Source organism: Microplitis demolitor, chromosome 1 (assembly GCF_026212275.2).
Source record: "Microplitis demolitor isolate Queensland-Clemson2020A chromosome 1, iyMicDemo2.1a, whole genome shotgun sequence".
Taxonomy (NCBI): Eukaryota; Metazoa; Arthropoda; class Insecta; order Hymenoptera; family Braconidae; genus Microplitis; species Microplitis demolitor.
In genome coordinates, this window is record NC_068545.1 from 24722515 (window position 1) to 24745821 (window position 23307).

At 26.7% G+C, this 23307-nt stretch overlaps 1 protein-coding gene across 1 annotated transcript; it reads right to left on the bottom strand.

Moving 5' to 3' along the window:
• Positions 1–22139, bottom strand: LOC103577954 (putative uncharacterized protein DDB_G0291812; the record flags this gene model as incomplete). The annotated part of the gene is given in 12 exon segments (XM_008558869.2): positions 1–475; positions 644–1330; positions 3137–3223; positions 3553–3654; positions 3896–4257; positions 4330–4891; positions 5095–5164; positions 5279–5643; positions 5734–5923; positions 6007–6140; positions 6228–6465; positions 21941–22139. Coding segments are annotated over 12 exon segments (2982 nt in total). The 3' UTR covers positions 1–328.
• Positions 22140–23307: the final 1168 nt, after the last annotated feature.

Below are 23307 nucleotides of genomic sequence, written 5' to 3' on the forward strand. Positions count from 1 at the left end.
TTATAAAAACAAATATTTACGAACTGTAAATATGAATTATTTATATTTTTTTCTTAATATAATATGCATTCCTAAAAAATCTATCAATTAATTGCATTTCATTTACTAAATTAATAAAGACAGTATATTTATCAAAAAAAGTGTAAAATTTTAAAAAGTCTTTTAAAAATTTTTTACTGAATCATGTGAAAATTAATTTATGCACTCGTTTTTTTTTCTTCTAATAATAAATTTATCTACTAGATAATACATGTTATTTATTATAATCATAATAATAATAATAGTATAGTAGTGATAAAGAACAAGCTATCATTGAGCGAGTAGATAATTATCGCGATTCATTTTCAGGACTTACTTTAATAGTTACCCTGTTCGATAAAGCAGCTGCTAATTTTTCAACATTACTTTGTAAAAGTGTAACGGGTCTTGTTGGTTCTGGACTAGGTGACGTAGTTTGTTGTGTTGGTACATTGTCCTAAATAAAATAAAAAAATTTATTCATTAATTTATTATTATTATTATTATTATTATTATTATTATTATTATTATTATTATTATTATTATTATTATTATTATTATTATTATTATCTAAAACTTAAAATCAAACTCCTTCTTCTTAAAATAATTTAAAATAAACATTTACCTCACTAGTTTTCTTTCTCAAATTTGAACGTTGTAAAGTTGCCGCTAGTTCATTTTGAAGCCTCGAAACGACAGGACTATTGGTGACAACTTCACCAGAAGGTTTAGCTACTGAATCCGTAACAGTACGCTGTTGTTGAGGAAGAAAATCAAATCTCGATGGTTGTTTAGCTTCACCTTCATAAGCACCAATTCTTACAGCAACTTTTCCGTTTCCCGTAGCATTAGTGATACCAGTAGTTGATGAATTAATTACTTGTCCATTTGTTTTTATATTTTTATCCATAGTTGGAATTACAGTATTAGATCCGTTTAATTGTGTCTTTATTAACAATGACGAGTGTCTCGGGCTTCCATTTGATGGAGTCGAATTCGGTGACGGTGAATTTGATGTTGAGAAATACGTCGGCGGTGGCTTTGGGATTACTGAACTTGGACTTTCTTTAAGTTTAAAAGATTCAATGCTCTGCATTTCCACTAAGTCTTCTTTATTATTATTATTATTATTATTATTATTATTGTTATTGTTGATGGTGTTGTTATTGGTAATACTATTGCTATTGCTAGTACTACTATTATTGTTATTACTTTTTAATGGAGATGTTACTGGTAGTGGCATTGGCGGTGGTGGAGGTGTTCCACCTCCTTTCATTGTAGGACTATTACTTGTAACTCTTTTCTCCTGCTCCTAGAATAAATAAATTTATTTTTTTAACATTAATAATTTATAAATTCAATTTTGATAAAAAATAAATTATTAGACTAACAGTGTAAGGCGTGATTGTCACAATAATTGATTTTCTTTTGATCAAATCCATTTTTTAAATTATTTAAATTATTATTATTTGAAAACTTAAAATAGATTTCTAATTATACCGAAAGTTCACTCTCACTAAAGTAAAATATCCCGACACAATTCGAGCGTAAAAAAAAAAATTTCACTTTGCTAATTTTTTTAACATAAATTTAAAAACAAATGTCATTATCTCTATTATTATTTTTTTTTTCTTAATAAAAATTGTTTATTTTTAAAACCAAGTAAAATTAAAATAATAAACAGACTGAGTACGCAACTGAAAGTAACCAACAGTAGTCAGTAGTAATTTTTTTTTTTTTTAATGTACTTCTAGAACATCATTGAGTCAAGATATTAACAATATGATATTCTTATGACCGAGTTTGAGTTACATAACATCTTATTATTTTTCCACGTCTGTCACCGACCCTCTCATCACATCATGCACAAGCGAATCCACTGAATCGTATTAAAATAAAAATTAAAAAAATAACATATTTAAACGCATTATCGGTTATCTTTTAATTTTTTTTTATCTATACGAATGATAAATTAAATATTTTAACTGATAACTTAAAAAATAATTTAACAATAAAATTAAAAAAAAAAAAATGAATTAAAATTTCTAAAGTTTAATTGTTACCGGCCTATTCGAGTTCTTTCAATACACTAACAAATAAACGCTCGTAAATATTATTTCGAGGCTTTGATTTTTTTTATCTTAATGATGTAGTTGATGTTTGATTAACGAGACAATACTTTTTTACTTACATTGTATTTTATTATTAAAAAATTTATTTTATTTTTTTTTTTATACTTTTTATAGAAGTAACAATAATATAATGTAATAAAATACTTGTTTACATGTTTACAGTTTATATATTTTTATTTATTTATATATATTAAATAAAAGACTTACTGACGACATAATACACCTTGGAATCATGTATTCTTAACTTAACTTAACTTCCTTTACATAAGTTATTTGTCGTCATCGGCGCCGTCATAATAATTCTGTGCCACGTTATCAGTATGTAATTTTTTCAGTGCGCAAGTAATTATCTGATTATTGATAGCGATTATTATTTTTTCATTTTTTATCTATATCTAAAACTTTTTAGATATTTTGAGATTTAAACAATTTTTTTTTTTTTCCAGTATTAAAATAAATAATTTATTTACTTGTTATTTTCACTTTCGTGGTAAAGATTAAAATATAACTTATTTAATTATTGTATATATTTATATTTACCGAGATCGTTTAAAAAGCGTATCGAGATGTATGATGAATCCTTTCGCTTTTCATTTTTTTATAATTTCACGCGATACTCAACGCATTCGATATCGGGGGGTAGACTGAAGGAAGTATCAGAAGAAAAATGGAGAAAGTTATAATTTAACAACTTTGATATCTATTATATAATTTTGCGAGGTCAGTGCACTTGTCAATTTGATGTTTGCATAAAATTTTTTTTTTAAAAGATGAAAAAATAACGTTTTTCTTATTACGCGTTTTAATATCTAATCACGTAAGCGCACGGTAATATTTAGTTAGTGGCCTTGATATGTTATGATCATAATTTATTAACTAAATAAAATATTTAAAAAAATATACTGTCTGATAGTCTTATCTAGCCTAAATCTACTTGATACGTTTAATAAATTTTTATGATATTTAAATATATACAGATGACTTACTTTTTCTGAAAGTTGATCTGAAAATTGGACTTTTTGCTGATTGCCATTAAACATTTTTTTATGGGCACGTTTAAATTCTTCCATTAACTGTAAACAACAACAATAATAATAATAATAATAATAATAATAATAATAATAATAATAATAATAATAATAATAATAATAATAATAATAATAATAATAATAATAATAATAATAATAATAATAACAATAATAATAATAATAATAATAATAATAATAATAATAATAATAATAATAATAACAACAACAACAACAATAATAATAATAATAATAATAATAATAATAATAATAATAATTATGATGATGATAATATATTATGGTGACAACACTGATGATAAAATAAATTAAGATATTTATTGATTTGTTAATACAAAAAAAATTAAAGACAAATTTACCTTGTCATGTGTAACTTTATTTTCTGGAGGAATTTGGGATTTCTTAGATTCAAATGATGGTTTTTCTTTGTTCATTTCACATTTGGCAGCATTTAAGCTTCTCTATAACATAAAAAAATATATATGAACGTCTATGCTTAAAATTACTAAAGCATTTGATGATAAATATTTGAAATATTTAAATATTTAAATAGATTTTATGAGAGATTAGTTATGAAATTTAGTCAAGGTCACGTAAAAAACAACTAGTCACATTTCCGGATAAATATTTTTTCATTTTAGTTGCTATGACGCATCAGGTATTCTAAAACTATTTAAAACTATAAAATATAAAATAAATAACCTGTTGGGCACGTCGTTGTAATTCCTGAGCTATGGCAGTACTAAGATCAGTACTAAAAATGGGAGGACTAGGGTGTCCTGCATTAACTAAAGGATTTGAATTATTACAACTAGAGACTGTAGCAAAGCGATTAAATACTGGAGCTTCTGGTGATTTAATAAGCGGTCCTGTTGACATCGTGGTTGTCGAGCCCGATGTTATTGTAGACGCGGGATCACACGATGACGTTGATAGAGACGAGGAAGTTGACACTGAATCTTTGCCGCAGGATTCTAAACTTGACTCGGTCTCTGTGGAACCGGTGCTACCCATTGACATCGTACTTCCCATTTGCTTTCCCATACTTATCATTGGTTTAGTTTCTGCATAAGAAAAAATTTTAAATCAATAATTGAGTTTATTAATTCGATAGTAATTTTCAATAAATAATTAACCTGATTGCCATTTGTAAGACATTGGAGGTGGGCATGGCGGAGCAGGTGGTCCTGAATTTTGATGAACTTGAACAGTAGTAACAGTCTGTCTTTCAATTTCACCGTGTCGTTGAATAATATTTGAATTATCCATGTAACTATTGTTGTCCTTTGAATTATTGTAAAGAATATGATGGTGATGATGATCATCCGGAGCAGGTGGATCACAAAGATCAATGCTCTCTTTCTCGTACAACAATCTACGATTTCTTTCATCAACTGGATTGGCATCAAAATCATGACTCTCATAATCCCGCGGTGGTACAGGATCGTAAAGTGGCTCATTTCCGGTGTCAGTACGTGAACCATAATTTACATGATTTGTGTTAGTTGGATGTACCATGAAAGAGGATGTTACACTACCACTATTACCACTATTACCAATATTATTACCACTACCACCAGCTCCAACATTACTGCTAACATTAGAACGATACTGGTTTTGATTTAGATGATTCTGATTTACGTTATGGTTAACTCTTATAACCGTTGTATTATTTGGTCTACGTGTCCATTCTGGACTCTGAAATAAACGTCCAGACAATTTTATTTTATGAGTTCTTTAGCATCTGTATAATAATAACAATAATAAAACTTCTTACTTATCCATAGTTGTAGTTAACAAACGACCGGATAAGAGTTATTTTGTTTTTTAATGTTTTCTTAAGATATTTTATTATTATTATTATTATTATTATTATTATTATTATTATTTTTTTTTTTTACCTGATCACTTTGATGACTCCACTCTGAAGAAGAGCAACTACTAGTTGACAATGCCAGAGGACAGCATGCTCTAAATCAAGACAATTAACCAGTTTATTTCATCATCAACTTTGAATTGAATTTTTTAAAAATCCACCAACAATGGCTGAGACAATTTAATGTGATGAATAACGGCAATTATTACCTGCCATTGCGATTATTACAAGTGTCATCACGTGTGTAACGCGACTGAGGATGAAGGTTGTGATGCTGGTGTTGCGGCGATGGTGGACTTGGATGTGCTGGTGGCGATGGACTTGCTGTTAATAAACTTGATGACTCAGAATCGTAACCACTCGATCCGCGCATCCAAAGAGTCTCGGGACAATCGTAAAGACCATTGCTGGCTGGTATCGGACGATTTACGATCAGATCCAAGATTCCTGCACTACGCATTGATTCAATCGCGCGTTCGAATGGTAAATCTGTTAGTCTTTGACCATTACACCAGGTTATTACATCACCGGCTTTTAAACCAGCTGCTCTCGCTGGTCCGCCTTCTCTCGTTCCCTACGATAAGATCAAGTATCAAAAATTAAATTCAATAAAATAATCAACACCTAAAAATTATACATTTTATAATTTTAATAATTATTTTACCTGGACAGTTAAACCTGGAACTAATCCACGACAAACACCACAACCTAGTCTACCTTTTTCGCCGACCATAACTCTTATACGTACTTCGTTATAAGGAATAGGATTTGATTCGTTGTATTGGATTTGTTGTTGATATTGTTGCTGTTGTTGTTGTTGGACCATGTGCCAGGTCACAGGATCATTTGGATTGCTATTAAATTAATTAATTATTATATCATTTTTTACTTAAAAAAAATAAAAAATAAAAAAAAACTAGAAGAAAAACATACGTACTCTTTTACGGGTATCATACCAACGCTACGTATTTTTAAAACCAAGACTTGTTGGTTTTTTGCTAAAAGCGCGACTTCATGATGAACTGCATCTTCGACTGGATAACCATTAACTCGAATAATTTGATCGCCGACCTACAGTATCAATTTAATTGATAAAATATTAGTTTATTAAATTGAAGGATAGTAATAAAAAAAATAAATAAATAAATAAAAATATACCCTTAAGCCATTCCGATGGGCTTCGCCACCAGGTTGTACATCACTGACGTAAAAACCGGCAGCATACTCTCGTCCACCACGAAGAGAAAATCCAAATCCGGAAGCTCCCCGACGTCTCAGTCTAACATTTCGGGTTACCCCAATTACAGCCATTCTAGCACCTCCAGTGCTTCCGTTTCCTGGGCCACTGGCTGATGACCCTGTTCCAGTGCTTGATGTATTGGAAGAGCCACCCGACCTGTTTTGAAAAAAAATTTAATGGTTAATTATTGGTAAAATATAAAATAAATATGTAGAAAAAAATAAGTACGGGTATGATGGTCTTATGATTAAATTTATCATCAATAGTTTATCTAATAATTAATGGCTATCAGGATTACTCTACAGTTTGTCTCAGCAGATTTATTATTAGTTAATAATAAATAATATATTTTTTTTAAACTTGAAAATTAATCTTAAAATCAATTAATTGTCAAATGGATTAAATTATAATAGTAACTATATAAAATGATAGGGAATTAAACCTAGATGAGAGCTATCAAAATCCAGCGGGTTTAATAAATCAAACCGACCACGCCAACTAGGACGATGATTACTTTCGATTAGTTTTAGCGGTCTATTCTCAAGTGTTTCGAGGATTTCTATGGATATGCCAAAGTATTATACGATCTTCAGACAAGTATTATTGAGATATTAATATTTAATTATTATATTATATTAATTAATAAAATATATAGCTTTCTAACAATATTTAATCCCTTTTTCAATCAATAAAAAATAATCGTAATTTTATTAACGTGGATAATTAAATAAATAAAAATTTTTTGTTTGCAAAAAAAAACAAAAAAAAAAAAAAAAAAAGATAAATTTAATTTAAAAAATAATGAAAAAAGCGTACTTGTCATAGTTTAAAAAAAAAAAAGTAAGCTAGTGAGAATTCCTTTGTATTTATATATAAGAGCATATGGAGCTACTGTACTATACTACACAGTATAAGTAACTTAACTTTAGCATCTAAATGACAGTCATTAGTCCAAAATAAAAGGCCAAAGCGCTTTAGAAATTCAAGTGACTCGCGGCATTTTTTATCCTTTTTGAATCGTGAAACTCAAGATTGTCTGATTCTGCATGTGGGAAAAAAAAAAAAATAAATGCATATAAGAAAATTGAGGTACGAGGTATCTGAGTTGAGCCAGACGTCGTATACGGTTTATGTCCAGACGGTATCACTTGGAGTTTCACGCAAATTCTAGTCTCTATACAGACATTTCTAACCGGCCATTCGTGTCAAGATTACACATTGACAATCGTCGAGTAGGTCACTCGAACGAACATTCGATATCTCGAGAAACTTCTCTCAGAAAAATTATTTTTTTTTATTACATGAGTTGTTTATTTCACGTCTTAATGTATTTACATCAGTTTGAATACAAAAATTGGACCCAACTGTTCCAATCCACTGTAGTAATAATTTTTTATAGTAAATTACACAAACCAACTGTTGATTTGCTCATTTACATTTCTACCATCATCATTTCATACTTTTCATTTTTTATACTTAACATAATTTTTTTTGAAATATTTTATTTTTTATCAACTAAAATTTAATTTTAGTTTCTAAAAATTTTTATAAATTGTTTAAATATTTTTTTATTTACAAGAATTTATCTATCTATATATATATATATATATATATATATATATATATATATAATTTTTTTTTTTTTTTTTTTTATATTTTTGTGTTACGAAATACGTATGAACATGTGACATCAAACTTACGAATGTACCGTTAGTTCATCGATATCTTATATTTTAATGGTACATAAAAAGTAGTACACAATAGCTTTAAATATTTTTTTTTTTTTTTTTTTTATTATTTTAAATTTTATAATTCTAATTTTTTTTATAAACTAATATTTAATGACTGCCAATAATTCATAAAAGCACGATGACATTTGCACAATAATTTAAATACGTGCAATAATTATATAATATTTTTAATTGCTATTGGAAATATTTATAAAAATTCAACAAATAATTATTGAAATTCTTATGGGTGACGCTGTTAAATGAGTATGCAGTAACGGATTTAGGCTTAGGCCCGTAAGGCCCGGGACTAGGGCGGCAAATGTTGAGGGCCGCTAAAATTTTTAAGACTACTAAAATTAAAAATTGATTGAGTTTTTTGTAAACTGGAAGACCAAATTTTAAAGTTTATTTTTTTGGCGCTCTTACAATATAAACATAGAACTATTTTAAGGGTAGAATTTCTTCGTTAAAATGATTAATTAGTAAGGTATTAAAATCTAAAAAAGGTAAAAAAATAAATTTCTGGATTTTAAATAAGTTTGATTAAATTAAATTTTTTAGTAAGAAATTTATATAAAAAAAATTACGTTTAACACAATTATTGAATGCTACTCAGAGTATGTGTATATGTAATAATCTTTAGCATGTTTTTATAAAATAATAAAAAAAAAATATAAATTTAAATTCATGTCACATGTATGGTAATTTGCAAACGGTGCGAAAATATATGTCGGGTCTTGTAGTGCATGGAAAATAAGACATGCAATTACATTATCCATCTCTTGATCTTGTGATATGTATGTGAGAATAACAGCAAATGCAGTTAAGCAGGATGGCTAAGTGATATTGTTTGTGGACGTGGTAAACCAACGGTAAGACACAATGGCACACCCTGATCTTATTATAAATTTTATTTATCTTTAAAAAATTATATTTTTTTTAAATAAATAAATCATTTAAATTAAAAAAATATCATAAACAAAAGAAATTGTAATAAGTGTACATCAAAGAATGTGAATTAACATAATATAATATTTTATTTTTATTTATTGTAACATTTTTTTTTTTATCAATCCACCGTAGAATATAACAATTTAAAAAAAAAGTTGAAAAAGTTGAAAAATAGGTGGAGCCGTACTCATGCACAAGTTTGTCAATTGGAGTATTTAAATTATTTTATATATATATATATATATATTTTTTTTTTTTTTTTTTTTAACAATTCTGTTGCATGTGAACTTTCGCTATATTTCTATTTATAGTGACTTAGCTTTTATTTAAATTCACATAAATCACTATTGAATAATCCTTTCTCTTTCAATGTTTATAAAATAATTTTTCATAGTTGTCATAACTGTAAATTTAAAAAATTCTCAAATTCTCTAGAAAACTTCCAGCATAAACTAATAAAATTAAAAAAACAATATTAATAATAGTAAAGAAATGAAGTATGTCGTGTGTAAACTATAATTCAGATTGAAATCGAAATACACTTATCGTTATCTATTGCGGTAGTAATGTGACATTCGAGAGTATTTAAACTACAACAACAACAGCAACAACAACAATAACAGACTAATACTATTTACAAATAGTTATTTTATTTAGTACATATACTGTATACACATCTAATGTTTCCAGTATCCAGTATACTCTTGATACGCATCAACAATTCGCGTTTTATAAAGTTAAATATACATTAACAAAGAGAGCATATAAAAGAGTTGCACAGATTAATCGATAATAAATAGTGGTTATAGTCGAAACTATATGTTGTACGACAGTATTTATAAATTCTATGCCTGCTTAATAGTCTGAAGATTATAGTGTACTCTCTCTCTCTCTCTCTCTCTCTCTCTCTCTCTCTCTCTCTATATATATATATATATATATATATATATATATAAGTATTATATACGTAATTGTAGATAAAAGTATCTGGTGTAACCACTGGGAAATATCATCGTCGTGGGGAAAACTCTTGAGATAACTCTTACATCTTTGATCAAGAATTATTTCCGGAAATATTAAAGTTAGCTTTTAATTTAAATTATTCTTCTTTACTTCAATACATATATATATATATATATATATATATATATATATATATATATATATATAGATTTATAGAATATTAGAACTGGTTGATTACTATTCGCAGTAATAAACAACGGTATAATTTCATTTTCTTATTATTTTACATCATAAAATTTTCTCGAGCATTTCTATTGTTCTTTTATTATTTCTTTTCAAGTGTGTTATGAATTATTTTAAGTGTTAATTTTGAAATTATTTAAATTGAAGCATAAATAATGCTTTATATGTATATTACTATGAAATTGATTTAAAATAATTATTCTTTTTACACAATATATTTATAAATATATAGATAATTGTTAATATTGCGGCGGTTGTTAACCACGAAAGCTAATGCACCAAAGTTTGTTTCAAGAAAGCCACAACAACGCGGTAGTGTAAATTGAGATAGGTCTAGTACAGCAAACTCGATAATAGAGAAGCGTCAACTCATCCGCATCCTTGCTGGTTTGTATTATATATATAACTACTGTCGCTAATTTATTATGGAATTCCATGTTAATAAATTCTGATAAAAATTCTCAACTATTGGAATCCGATCGGGAGTTATTAATTTTCTCTTAATCCATAACTTAATCCATAATTAATTATTATATTTTGTAAATATTTATTTATCATAGTAAATATATAATATATAATATAAAAAAAAGTATTTGTACATGGAAAAATTATTCTTGTTTGAAATGTTATGTGTCATAATTCTAATGCCGAACCATGTTAGCCACCTTGACGGAAATTGCGATAAATATATTGAAAAAATTACTATAGATATCATAATTTTTGCATGCGTTTATTTAAATTTTCGTCTAATGGCCAACATGGCCCAATTTTACTATGACACCAAAGCATTTCAAATAAGAATAATTTCTTTAAGTAAGCGTATAAAAATAGTTAAATAATTGTTTAAACACCCAGTTTTGGGGAAACTGATTTTGATATTTAATAGCGGATTTCTAAGTGAGTAAAGTTGTTTAACAGGTGCGTTAAAAGTACTCCTGAGAATTTCTGACGGTCTCTGTAAACGTGATTCGATGCTGAAGAGTAAATGTACGTGTCTAACGTTTGTCCGGTATATTACTACACGTGGTCATCCGGTACAGGTATACCATAGAGTTTAAAATAATGTGTATATACATGAGTATATGTATTACTATATATCTTGGAGCATACACATCGTATTGAAAATTGCCGTGAGGCCTCGATCTCGGTCAGGAGGTCGGTGACTTTTGCCGGGGGCAACATTACTTCCAGTCAGAAAGAATAAAACCAGACAGAGAAAAGGATATATGTTAAGATATTATGACGAAAGAGTTTAATTCTTTTTTTTTTTCTTTTTTTTTTTTTTTTTACAATCAGATCAACTCTTTCATAATTAAAAACAACTTTTTTACTTGCTAATAGTTTTTTTATATTACGGAAATTCATTGTCATTAGATATTTAACGGCCATCATTTTTTAAATTAGTTTTTTATTTTTTTTTTGTAGTTTTATTTTTTTAATGAAAAATTATGCAATGCGTGATATGAATTTTTTCGCAAGATACCACTAATTTTAAAATAATTTATTTATATATTTATTTATGATGACTTGTACTTTTTTTTTACGTATTTTATTTAAAATTGTGGCTTATAATATTTTTAGTACCATGGTATGAAATTGTAGTTTATTGTTTTAATTTTTTATTTTATTCATAATAGAAATAAATTTTATGTTTAAAATAATTTTCTTGTAATTACACTAAATATTCATAGAAATTGTATAAGAATTTGTTGAGCTTTGAAAATATAAGTGTAAAGTTGTGTAAATAAGATTAAAATCAATAACTTTTAGTCATAAAATTTGTTATTGTTATTTTTTATGATAATAAATATCTATGAAATTGATTGATAATTTTTAAAGAGATAATTATCATGAAGATAAATAGAAATAAAATATAATTTTTAAAGGCGAGAAATTTGTGAAATTTGATCAATGCCCAGTTTTACAAGTTTGTCACCATTTTCAATGTAGATATTTCTTGTTGACTCAAATAGAACTCACATTCAACATTAGCGAAAGCTAACTACGATTTCTCAGTAAGACTATTGATGATACGATATATCTGTGTATTCTGTTCTTAGAAATGACTGATGAGAACGACATCAACATTGATCTTTTACTCGTATGTTATTGACCAACTCACCTGTCTCATGTCATCTTTTACTCTGTTTATCAACGCGTTATTTAGTTCAGAGAAAATTTTATCTCATTTATAGTCCAATGGAAAAATACTATTTTCTTATGTAAAAAAAAAAAAAAAAAAAAATTGTTTAAAAATATTATTTTAAAACTCAAAAATTATTTTTAAATATTTTTTAATTAGCTATCAAAAAAATGGTTTGAACACGTTTTTTTGACGCCTTAGATTATATATATATATATATATACAAAAATTTACAGTTAATCCGAAATGATAGAATCTGTGCTCTTTAATGTCTAGGTCAGCATAATAGATTTTTTTTTTTCTTATATTTTATATTCGATTACACGTGTCAGTAACACTATATAATCTAATACCTTAACGCGGAAGTATCAAATAAAAAATTAATTGTCTTATTGGGTATACAAATACAGTTATTATAATATATTCGTGAGAAACTTTCACTCCTAAAACTTATTAATGGCTAAATAAGTTTTTAATTTTTTAAGTTCTATTATACTTTAAGTCATATAAGCATTATTTTGAAACCGTTCATATAAAAAAAATCCATGTAAGATTGTATGGAAAAATTCATAGAAATTCATGTAGGAAAATATGGATTTCTATAAGAATCCATAGGAATTCGCCTAGGCAAGAATGAATTTATGTAGGAATTCAGGAAGGAAAGTATAGGTATCTGGATTTTTATAAAAGAAATACATTTGGGAAACTTATGGATACTTGTATATTATTCCCATACAGGGAATCTACAAAGGAAACTTTGTGAAAAGGAGGATTTTCATATAGGAAATTAACATAAGAAAATGTGGGTATTTGAATTTTTACATAGAAAATATACACGGATAATCTTAGGTAGTTAAATTTCTGTGAATAAATTCCACTTGGAGAGGCTAAGTGTTAAAAAATATTATATAAAAGATTATACGAAAACACTATCTAGTAATCTATATAGGAATCTAAGCTGATGGACTCCCACATGGATTTTTTTGATATGGGTTTTCACAAAATTGTAAAAAGTAAATCGAAACACGGTGCAAATTAGCGATTTTCATCGACAAATATATCAAACCAGAATAAGTCATTTGAGAATTTGCATTAATAAACATATATATATATATATATATTACCACATATACTATATATTAAGTAAACACTTTCTACATAACGAACAAATGATGCAAAAACAAGTTCCCTGCACATCGATACTTTCAAAGCCCCGAAGGTTTATAAGTTAACATAACATAAGAATTTACGAACATACATAATATATCTTTTAGAAAATAAATATAAAGAGCACAAGAAGAACGGGGATGAATATTTTTGCTATGCAAAAACTTGTTTAGAATGCATTTGTTAATAAATTCCAGGACTTTTCTTATGCTTATTAACTGATATGTTAATTTACATTGTAATCACCATTATTGAATAATAAACTTAAGTTAGCAACCTGTACACTCTCTATATACGACTTGATACTAATTTTATAGAATCTTTAATACTTACACTTCAGCACAATGTTAACCGGTTCAAATTTTTTAACAAAAAAAAAAAATTATTTAATAAATTTTTAATTTATAAGTTAAAAATATGAGTAATTATCTAATAAAGACGTAACGTATCATGGCTCTTGCATTAAATTCTCGCCTCTCTATATCATCATTGTAAACACCTTTGACTTTTACGGCATTAAGTACTAATGCTAGTTGGCATAGAAGTAAAATAGATACTAATAAGAGCTAAACCTCTAGATACCCATGAATCTATATATATATATATATATATATATATATATATATATATATATATATATATGTACTTATTCTGCGAATGGAATTTTTTTCATGACCTTTCCCATGCAAGGTACATGAGGTATTCGCGAATCTATCTATCTATATATATTTATATATGAAGTTAAATTATTGTGTTAGTTTAACCTTCGAACAAAGAAATTAGCGTTTTATATATTTTTAAATTATGGAGCCCCTTTTCAATATTTTGCTTTGTAGATTTTGAGAGATTACCTTTTTTTTATTCAAATCTATGCAAATATTTGTTTAGCACATTGAAAATTCTAATTATGCAAGGAATCGTTAATAGATAGTTTGCGATTACAATAATTGGATGAGTAATAATAATAATAATAATAATAATAATAATAATAATAATAATAATAATAATAATAATAATAACAGTTCACATGGAAGCCCATAAACTAGATATTGCTAATTAATTAAATACAATAGTAATAAAACTATAAAGCGAAAATAATGACAAAGCAAAGTATGAGATTACAAAATTTGTCAGTAAAGATATATATATATATATATAAATCGTAAAAAGACGGACACGTGGGAATGAGAGTGAGAATGTGTAAGTAAACAACTGGAGGAGCTAGCAAAAATATATATAAAACTATGTTGGGAAGGGTTTTTTAAAGCCTGATGTCTAGCGAGAGGTGGTTGGTCTAATAGTTTATGAGAAATGCACTTTGTAATATAGCATCGCAATTCTTAATTATGCAACCTTACTTATCCTCTCTGTTGATTGTATAGTAAATTAAATACAAATAAAACAAGCTAGTTTTCTCACGCATCGATAGACTTGCCAAACATTAAGCGAGAGTGCGAGAAATGTTGCCACCTTGCACAAATTACTAATCCTTAATTAATTTGGTTGGGCGTCGAAACTTGATAAAATTTAAAAACTTGACCCATTTGATAGAAAAAAATTAATCTAACACTAGACAGTGATTACAACTACTGCGCTATTGGTGAAAATTTAAAACAAAAAAGAAGAAATATAGTAAAATCTTTAGAGACTCTTGTGTAATCTTGCGTGCTTTTGTAACTTTGTCAAGTACTTTCAACTATAACACTTAACTCACAAGTGAAGAGAACAGAACAAGTATTATACATTATATATAGCTTACAATTGGTTACATTATTACTCTCATAAAGAATGATTAACTTTCTCAAAAAATATTAATAGCATGTTTATTAATTACACGCAATAAATTAAATAATTATCAAGAGTTTATAGCAATGTCTTTAGATTAATGCGCATGATGAGACGATGAGAGGTAGCATTAATTTTAAGCCTCCTTTATAAAACTTTACCTACACTTCAGGTACTTAAAGTAAGAATTTTCTAAGTACTTGGTGTAATTGAAACTTTAGCTTATTAGTTTAATTATTAGTTTAAATTGCAATGAAAAAAAAAATTTCTCTGCATATTTTCAAAAATTTTTTGCCGCATGTTTTCTTTACTGTGATGTGTTGAATAACCTTGACGTGTTGTAAATCGTTATCGTAAAATGCAAATTAATGGTACAAAAAATATAAGTATGAAAACAAAAACGCCGGCTTGAAAAAAAGTAGTCGATGACTCATTTGTTGCACATCGTATACCCGCACAAGATATTGATTTTGGTATCAGCTAATGCTTTATGTGAAGAGAATTATGTATACACGCTTTGTTCATATGTATATACATGTATATATTTATGAATATTTATATTATTAGATTTGCAAGTGATTTTTCAAGTTTTTTAGCATTTTAAATTTATGATTAAGTTGAATAACAAACAAATAATTATTGTAATAAATTTATTAGCGAATCATATATATATATATATATATATATATATATATGATCTTCGTAATATCCGTCGCTTTTGGCGCTTCTTCATTTGTCACCGGAAACAATAGGACTTTGTCTCGTAACTGGTTTAAAAAATCTGTTTTGTAGTGAACGAGCTCACAAAACATCTTGCGTAATATAAGAATATAACTTATTCTCGTATGTATAAGCAGGAAAATAATGCTGCGAAATAAAATAGTAAAGCAATTTTTTTTATTCGCATTATCATTTTAAACATCCATACATACGTAGACATTTTTTTATGTCCATATGAGGATAATAAGGTGCACTTTGAAAAATTGTCTAATACTTATCAGTGATTGTTTTTTTTTCTCACTATATATTATACTGTAAACAACTTAAAGCTCAACGCTTATCGAATTCAATGAGAAAAGTTTGATTATTACTTTATAGAACAAAAATTAATAAGCCTTAAAAAAATAAATGGCACGGAAATTTTTAATAATTTAAAAAATATCCCGCGATTTATTTGCATAATATAAATATTTATTAAATAACTTTTAATTAATTAAAAATGATCAATCATTTTTTAACCAAAGAAAATAATACAAAAAATAATTATATAACTGTGATATAAATAAACTTAAGGCATCCTTGACAGAATTTCTTGTCATGTAAGTAGTTATCATATATATATACATATACATATAGCTATAGCTAAAGTTGAGAATGAAAGCGAATAATTTTATAATACGAAGATCGTCGAGAAAGATCATGATTCACCTATCGAATGTACCAATGAAAGTGAACTAACAAAACCAGAAATGATTAGTATTATTAACAAACAGCATTAAATATAAAACATTCAACTTTCATTTAAAAAATTTATGATTTAAAATCCAGCGATGACGAAATAAAAAAAAAAAAAATGACGTTATAAATCAGCATAATAGAAAAAAAATTCATAATTATTTTATTTGAGTCGTTTTCGTGGTCGTGATAATCTTGCAGGAGTTGAGCGAGTTGCAAAGATTTAAAATTTACAATACGATCTATTCTCTACCCAATTTAAATACCTCGAGCTCACGACGCTTTGTATTCCTTCACGACACCCGGCAACTCTACTATTATCATTATTACTATTATTATTATTATTTTATACAACAACATGAAGCATTAAATATATAATAGTAAATAGTAATGTTAATGTAGTAAACGAGGTTATCCATCTGTAGCGATTACCATCCGGTCGCAGGGTTAATGGAAAATGGTAAATCGCGCGTGCTCGCACCATTGCTACCTTTACTTTATTACTCGTTAGTTAAATTATGTTACTAATATTATCTTTATTTTACACTCCATATGTATATATATTACATCCACATATACTTAATATGAATATTATTAACTGCAACTGATTTACACATTCGCGCGAGTACACATTATAAGAATGCCCTGATTTCTTCCGCCCTGATTACTTTGTGATACTCTAGATCTCATTAATTTTATATTTTTATGATTACTATATATAATTATTCCACGTTTTTTATTATGTCAGCTTAATTATTTAACAAATTTTTGACAATTCAAAATTTACATCGGGCAAAAAAAAAATTTCGATTGAGCTCCAATTTTTTAATTCGCTTCAATTTTTCTTGAAACAGTTTCAGTGGCAAATTAAAATAAAAATTATTTTTAAAAAATAATGTCAATTTCATCATTTTTCAATGTATCACTTTTTTGAAGAAGAACCAAAAGTAGGACGCAGCCTTTCATTGTAACCGTCCTAATTTCGATGCATTACAAAAATATGTTTATTCAATTCCGATTTATTTATCTTAAAACTTTTTTTTATTATTCTAATACAAAAAAACAAGATTAATTTTCACATAAAAAATATATGTTATTATGTCCCTCTCAGTGAAACTCTGTCATTTTTTTTCATTGTGACTTTTTTTTACAAAAATTAAAAATTCACTCTTTCTCTTTTTTTTTATCCCGGCTATTTGATCATGCTCTCTATCATACACTTTCTCTTTGTTCTTCTTCATCTTCTTTGTCTCAGAGAAATTTAATCTTTACTACGGTTAATCCTCCATAATTTAAATCTTTGGATTAACGATCATTGCGCTATTGTCAGTAATTGTCAATCCACTTGAATTAAATATAGCTACATATTATTTAAATATATATGCACATGCATAATAATAATAATAATAATTATTATTATTATTATTATTCTTATTCATCGTTTATAACTGACTATTACAAAAATAAAAAATAAAAAAATTATCAAATTATTGAAAATAAATAAAAATTCCTGTAATGCGTACAAAGTCACGGTTATTGTGTTATACATTTGTGTTAATGTTACTTCCGCTTGATCAATCTTCCGCATTGTTCGCAACAGTTAGACCATATATACATATTTTTACTCTTATATTAATACAACACATCCTAAAATACCAAAAAAAAAAAAAAATTCTAATTAAAAATTATAAAAATAAAAAAATAACAACTTTTCAATTTTTCTTTTAAAAAGTTTTTCTTATGTAATCACTCAAACGTTTACGATAATACGACTTTAGATCTTTTTACTTCAATTCAAGTCTATCTAAAGGTATCACTTAATAGCACAAAAAAAGAAAAAACTAGGGAAAACTGCAATGAACTCTTGACGGAAATAATCGCGCAGAAGCTTGATGAACGCGCAAAGATATACGTATATATACGTGATGCCTTTGCCATTCGTATACTCGTATACTTGTCCTCGACTTCCGGTTGATCGATCTTCCGTGTTTTTGTATGAATATATGAATGACTGTATATCACACAGACTTTATTATTCTTAAAGCATATAATTTATATCAACAATATTTTTTTCTTGTGGGGTATTCATATATTTTTTTGTTGGATTATTATATTATTATGTAACGGTAACAATTTTAATTTTATTAAAAAATATTTTTTTTCTTTTTATTGGATAGATAATTTAGTTATAAATAACCATACAAGACCTGCGTGCAGTTTATAACCGTTGTCAGTAGTTTGTAAATGTACAATTGCATTCGGTCTCGTAAAGATTAAACGTGCTTGGTGTCCATGAAATTTTTAGTAGACCAATACTACACATATAATGACAAGTATACCATATACTATTTTTTCATCTAATTATTCAAGTTTAATAACCTATATTATATTACATTTTTGTGTCTTGATAAATAAATTAACAAAAATAAAATTAACTTGAAAAGTATTTTAAAGCATAAGAAAAAAATAAAATACTACATGTATAAATCGATTAAATGTCACATTTGCTTTTCCACCTCGTCTAATATTGATCTGTCTCCAGCAAAGTTCGTACACCCCTATATAAAGACACGCACGAGCAAACACACTTTTGCCATCAATTAGAACAGGAAAGTTACTTTACCTTAAAATCAACTAATAACAAAAACTTTTATTGTTAATACTTATTTAAAAAATTATTAAATTAAAATAATGATTAATAAAATATAAACATTTAATTGCGAGTAATTTTATATGGCATTAACTCTTCTGCAGCAACCCTACATTACACTACAGACTACAGCTATATATTAATAGTGTAGTTTTATAGGTACATGCAGCAGGTACACAGACGAAAGAGACTCACTACGCGGTCAATGGCTGCTTCATACCAGGTTCAAGGAAAGCGGACCGGTTTGATTCGACACTGAGCTAACCGAGGACGTCTAAGCGCAACAAGTCCAAGACGATGAATAAAAACAAAAAGAATAACTACTAAGAGAAAGGAATATGCAAGAAAGAGAAAGACATAATAAATGTATTGAAAATAATAAAAAAGAGTAAAAGTGTTCATTTTTTATCGGCAGGTGAAAAAAAAAAAAAAAAAAAAAAAACTTAACTATTTTCAAAGTCAATCTATTTTATAAATATAATTTGATGATATTTAGGAAAAAAATATTTTCAACTAAATTATTTATTTATTCCTTTTATTAACTCAGTAATCAAATAAATAATTTTAAAAATAATTAAAAAATTAATATAGACAGTGGCATTCCTAAGTCATATTACTCTCCCTTGTACTGCGCCCTGCTGTGCGAAGCAAACCAAATGGCGTGAAGATGAATAACCTGACATAAGTTGAATGTCAGTTTCGCATATGAATGTATATATGTATATATGTCGTCTATATAGATATTATAAATGTAACCAACCTGCATAGTTAATATATTTAACTTGGCCGGATATCCAATTTTTTTACCCTCTGATAGAGTACTGGTAATTTGCCAACTGGAATGTTTTATTGAATTAAAAAAAAAAAACTTAGCCCGCAATTTTTATATGCAACGCAAGTTACCTTATTTTGCTTAGCAATAGATTAAGGGCCAGTTTCTCAAACCGAGTTTATTTTTATCCGGATTTTAATTATCATTGCTAATATATCTATATATTAATAATATATAGATATACTAGCAATGATAATTAAAACCCGGATAAAAATAAACTCAGTTTAAAAAACTGGCCCTAAGAAAATAAAATAAAAAATTTATCAAGTAAAGAAAAGATTAAATGTATTTGAAAGTATCGGCAAAATTGATCTTTATAAATATAATAAATAATTCTGATAATAATAATAAAAAAAATATATATATATATTTTACAATAACAAGTCGGTCGATTCGCTTGCACGCATTTCTGGGACATGCTATACTAATGATTAGATTTTATTTTATTTTATCCCTGTATTAATCTATCGAGTTTCATTTTTAGTTGTATTAGGGATACCGGATTATTATATTTTTTTGTTTAATATATATTGGTAGCTAACGAAACACATATTGAAATACGATGATATGATATATGGGGTGCAGCAATTTCGCTTAATTAATAACAATATAATTCTCTTTCGTTTCTCTTAGATATTACAACCGTTGAAAACCATTTATTAAATTAAAAGTATATATTAGTTATAAATATTTTATATATATTAGAATCGCCAATTATGTTGATATTATTTTTTGACTTATTTAATTATCAGTCAGATGTAAATTACAATTAGGTCAATTATTCATCATTATCTTATTTGATATTAATGATATATCAATTAATTAATTGACCTTTAATGAATTAAAATTTTTCTCTTTTATGTAATCGACAAGCGGCTCTTAATAAGTGTCTCATGGAATTTTTTTAAGTCAATTGTTATTTGAATGAAATAAAAAATTTTTTAAATTAAATATGTAAAGTGTAGAATTAATTTTTTTCATTAAATTTATTGTAATTAAAGTACTGAATTATTTACACTCGTGAAGCTCTGAAAATCAATAATCTCCCGAGCGGGAAGTTGGTAAAACTTCCCGAATATTTCGATTGTTATTTATAAATATTTTTTATATAAAAAAAAAATTAATTTATTTGAGATAAATAATCCACAAAATAGATTTACAATCTATAATGAAATTATAATAAAAACTTAATAATAAAATGACAAAATTGAATAATTGACGTGACTGGTGTACAAACTCAATAACGTAATTAAATTTCCGTAATCAAATATTCGTAGTCAGTAAATACAATTTTACTATTAATATTATATATAGCAGTTAAATTTAAATTCGCCATTTGCTAAGAAATTACAAGTTCGACCCTGGTTGTACTGTTACTACTCTATATCTAACCCTACAATGGTGAAACGCCCCATTGCTTTAATCGTTTTTTTTCTTACCCTCGGGTTCTGTATCGATTTTAATGGATATCGTCCATGTTTTTCCGTTCGATACAGCTGTTAAATTTTTCAACTATCAACATAATTATAATAAATGTTATAGCATTTTTTATTAACTAAAATATAATAAAAAATCTTTCCAATAAAAAAAAAAACCAAAAAAAAAAATAAATAAATAAATAAATAAATAAATTTATATAAATATTAAATCGGTTTAAAAGTTTACTATAATTATTTAAATGTTAATATAAAAATAATGATGAGTAAAATTACCGATGCATGAAGGCTGCCGCAGACATGTTACTATCCATAGGGTAATGCCATACGTACAGCTTATATTTTCAACCCTTGTAATAAAAAAATTCAATTAAATAAACTTTACTTTTTTCACAGCATTTTAAAATTCTACATGCCACTTAAGTTTATAAATATTCCAATTTATGATTTAAATAATAACAAAAAAAAAAAAAAACATTTTGAAAACACTTGAGAAAAAAAAACAGGGAAAAATTTACGGGAGGTTTTTAAAAATAGTTAAAAAGATGGCTGTTGCCGGTCCGGCGGTAAAGAGATACACCTGTACGACTTTATGTACTGAAAGCGTCAGGAAGACTAAAACGAAACCAGAATGCGCATTCGTTCGCTTCCCCATTGGAGCTGGTGCCGTTTCATCCGTGTCGGTAGTGGTGGAGCGTTGCTAAGATAGTGGGGCTGATGGCAACTCAACTCTTTGCCCTATCAAATATATATATATGTATATACGTATGCGATGGAAGTATATAGTGAGCAGTTTTCTATATAATATCCACTGTGTTAAAATTTTAACAACGTAATGACCTTCTGTCAAGTGTACTTGAGGCTTGTTACAAAAACTATAATGACTGATAACTGTGATAAGTTGTATAGAGTAGAGAAAAGAAAGAAATATAGCAAAAATTGTTTGAATCATCTGATCATTAATACCGATATCTTAAATCTATCAATGTCATTTATCATATGATATATTGCTTTTTATTGTAAGACTGATTGTCATTCTTATGTTTATAACTTGTTACATTTGATTTATAATTTGTAATAGTAATTATAATTATTTTTATTAAAACAATTACCGCATATGAGTGAGATATTTCGAATAATTTACTTCACATTTATAAAAACTTAATTTTTTTTTCGAAAGAAAAAAGTTAAATGTCAGTTGATGATGATCATCACTATTAATCCAAGTGTGCTCATATTAATTATCAATTTTTTTTAAATATTTAAATTCTGGAATTAATTTGCATACTTACTCATGATTTTTAAAATTATTTTTTCCTGAAAACTGTGATATCAGACCATGAATAATTTTCGTAAAAAAAAATTCCCGGCACGTTGTCTTAAATTATTTTTATTTTTGGAGTCTAGTTTCGAAACTCTAGAGAAATAAAATTTCAAAAGTCTTTACTTAAATTTTTTAATACCTTAAACTATTAAAAATTAATTCTATTAAATATCATAAGAATAATAATTTGAAAGAAGAGATTTTAGCTGTCCCCAGTATAAATGAAAAAAAAAACATTTTTCTATAAAAATTAAAAATCACTTCAAATTTGAAAAATTTATCAAAAAATTATGAGCATATAAGTTTCATTGCTAACATT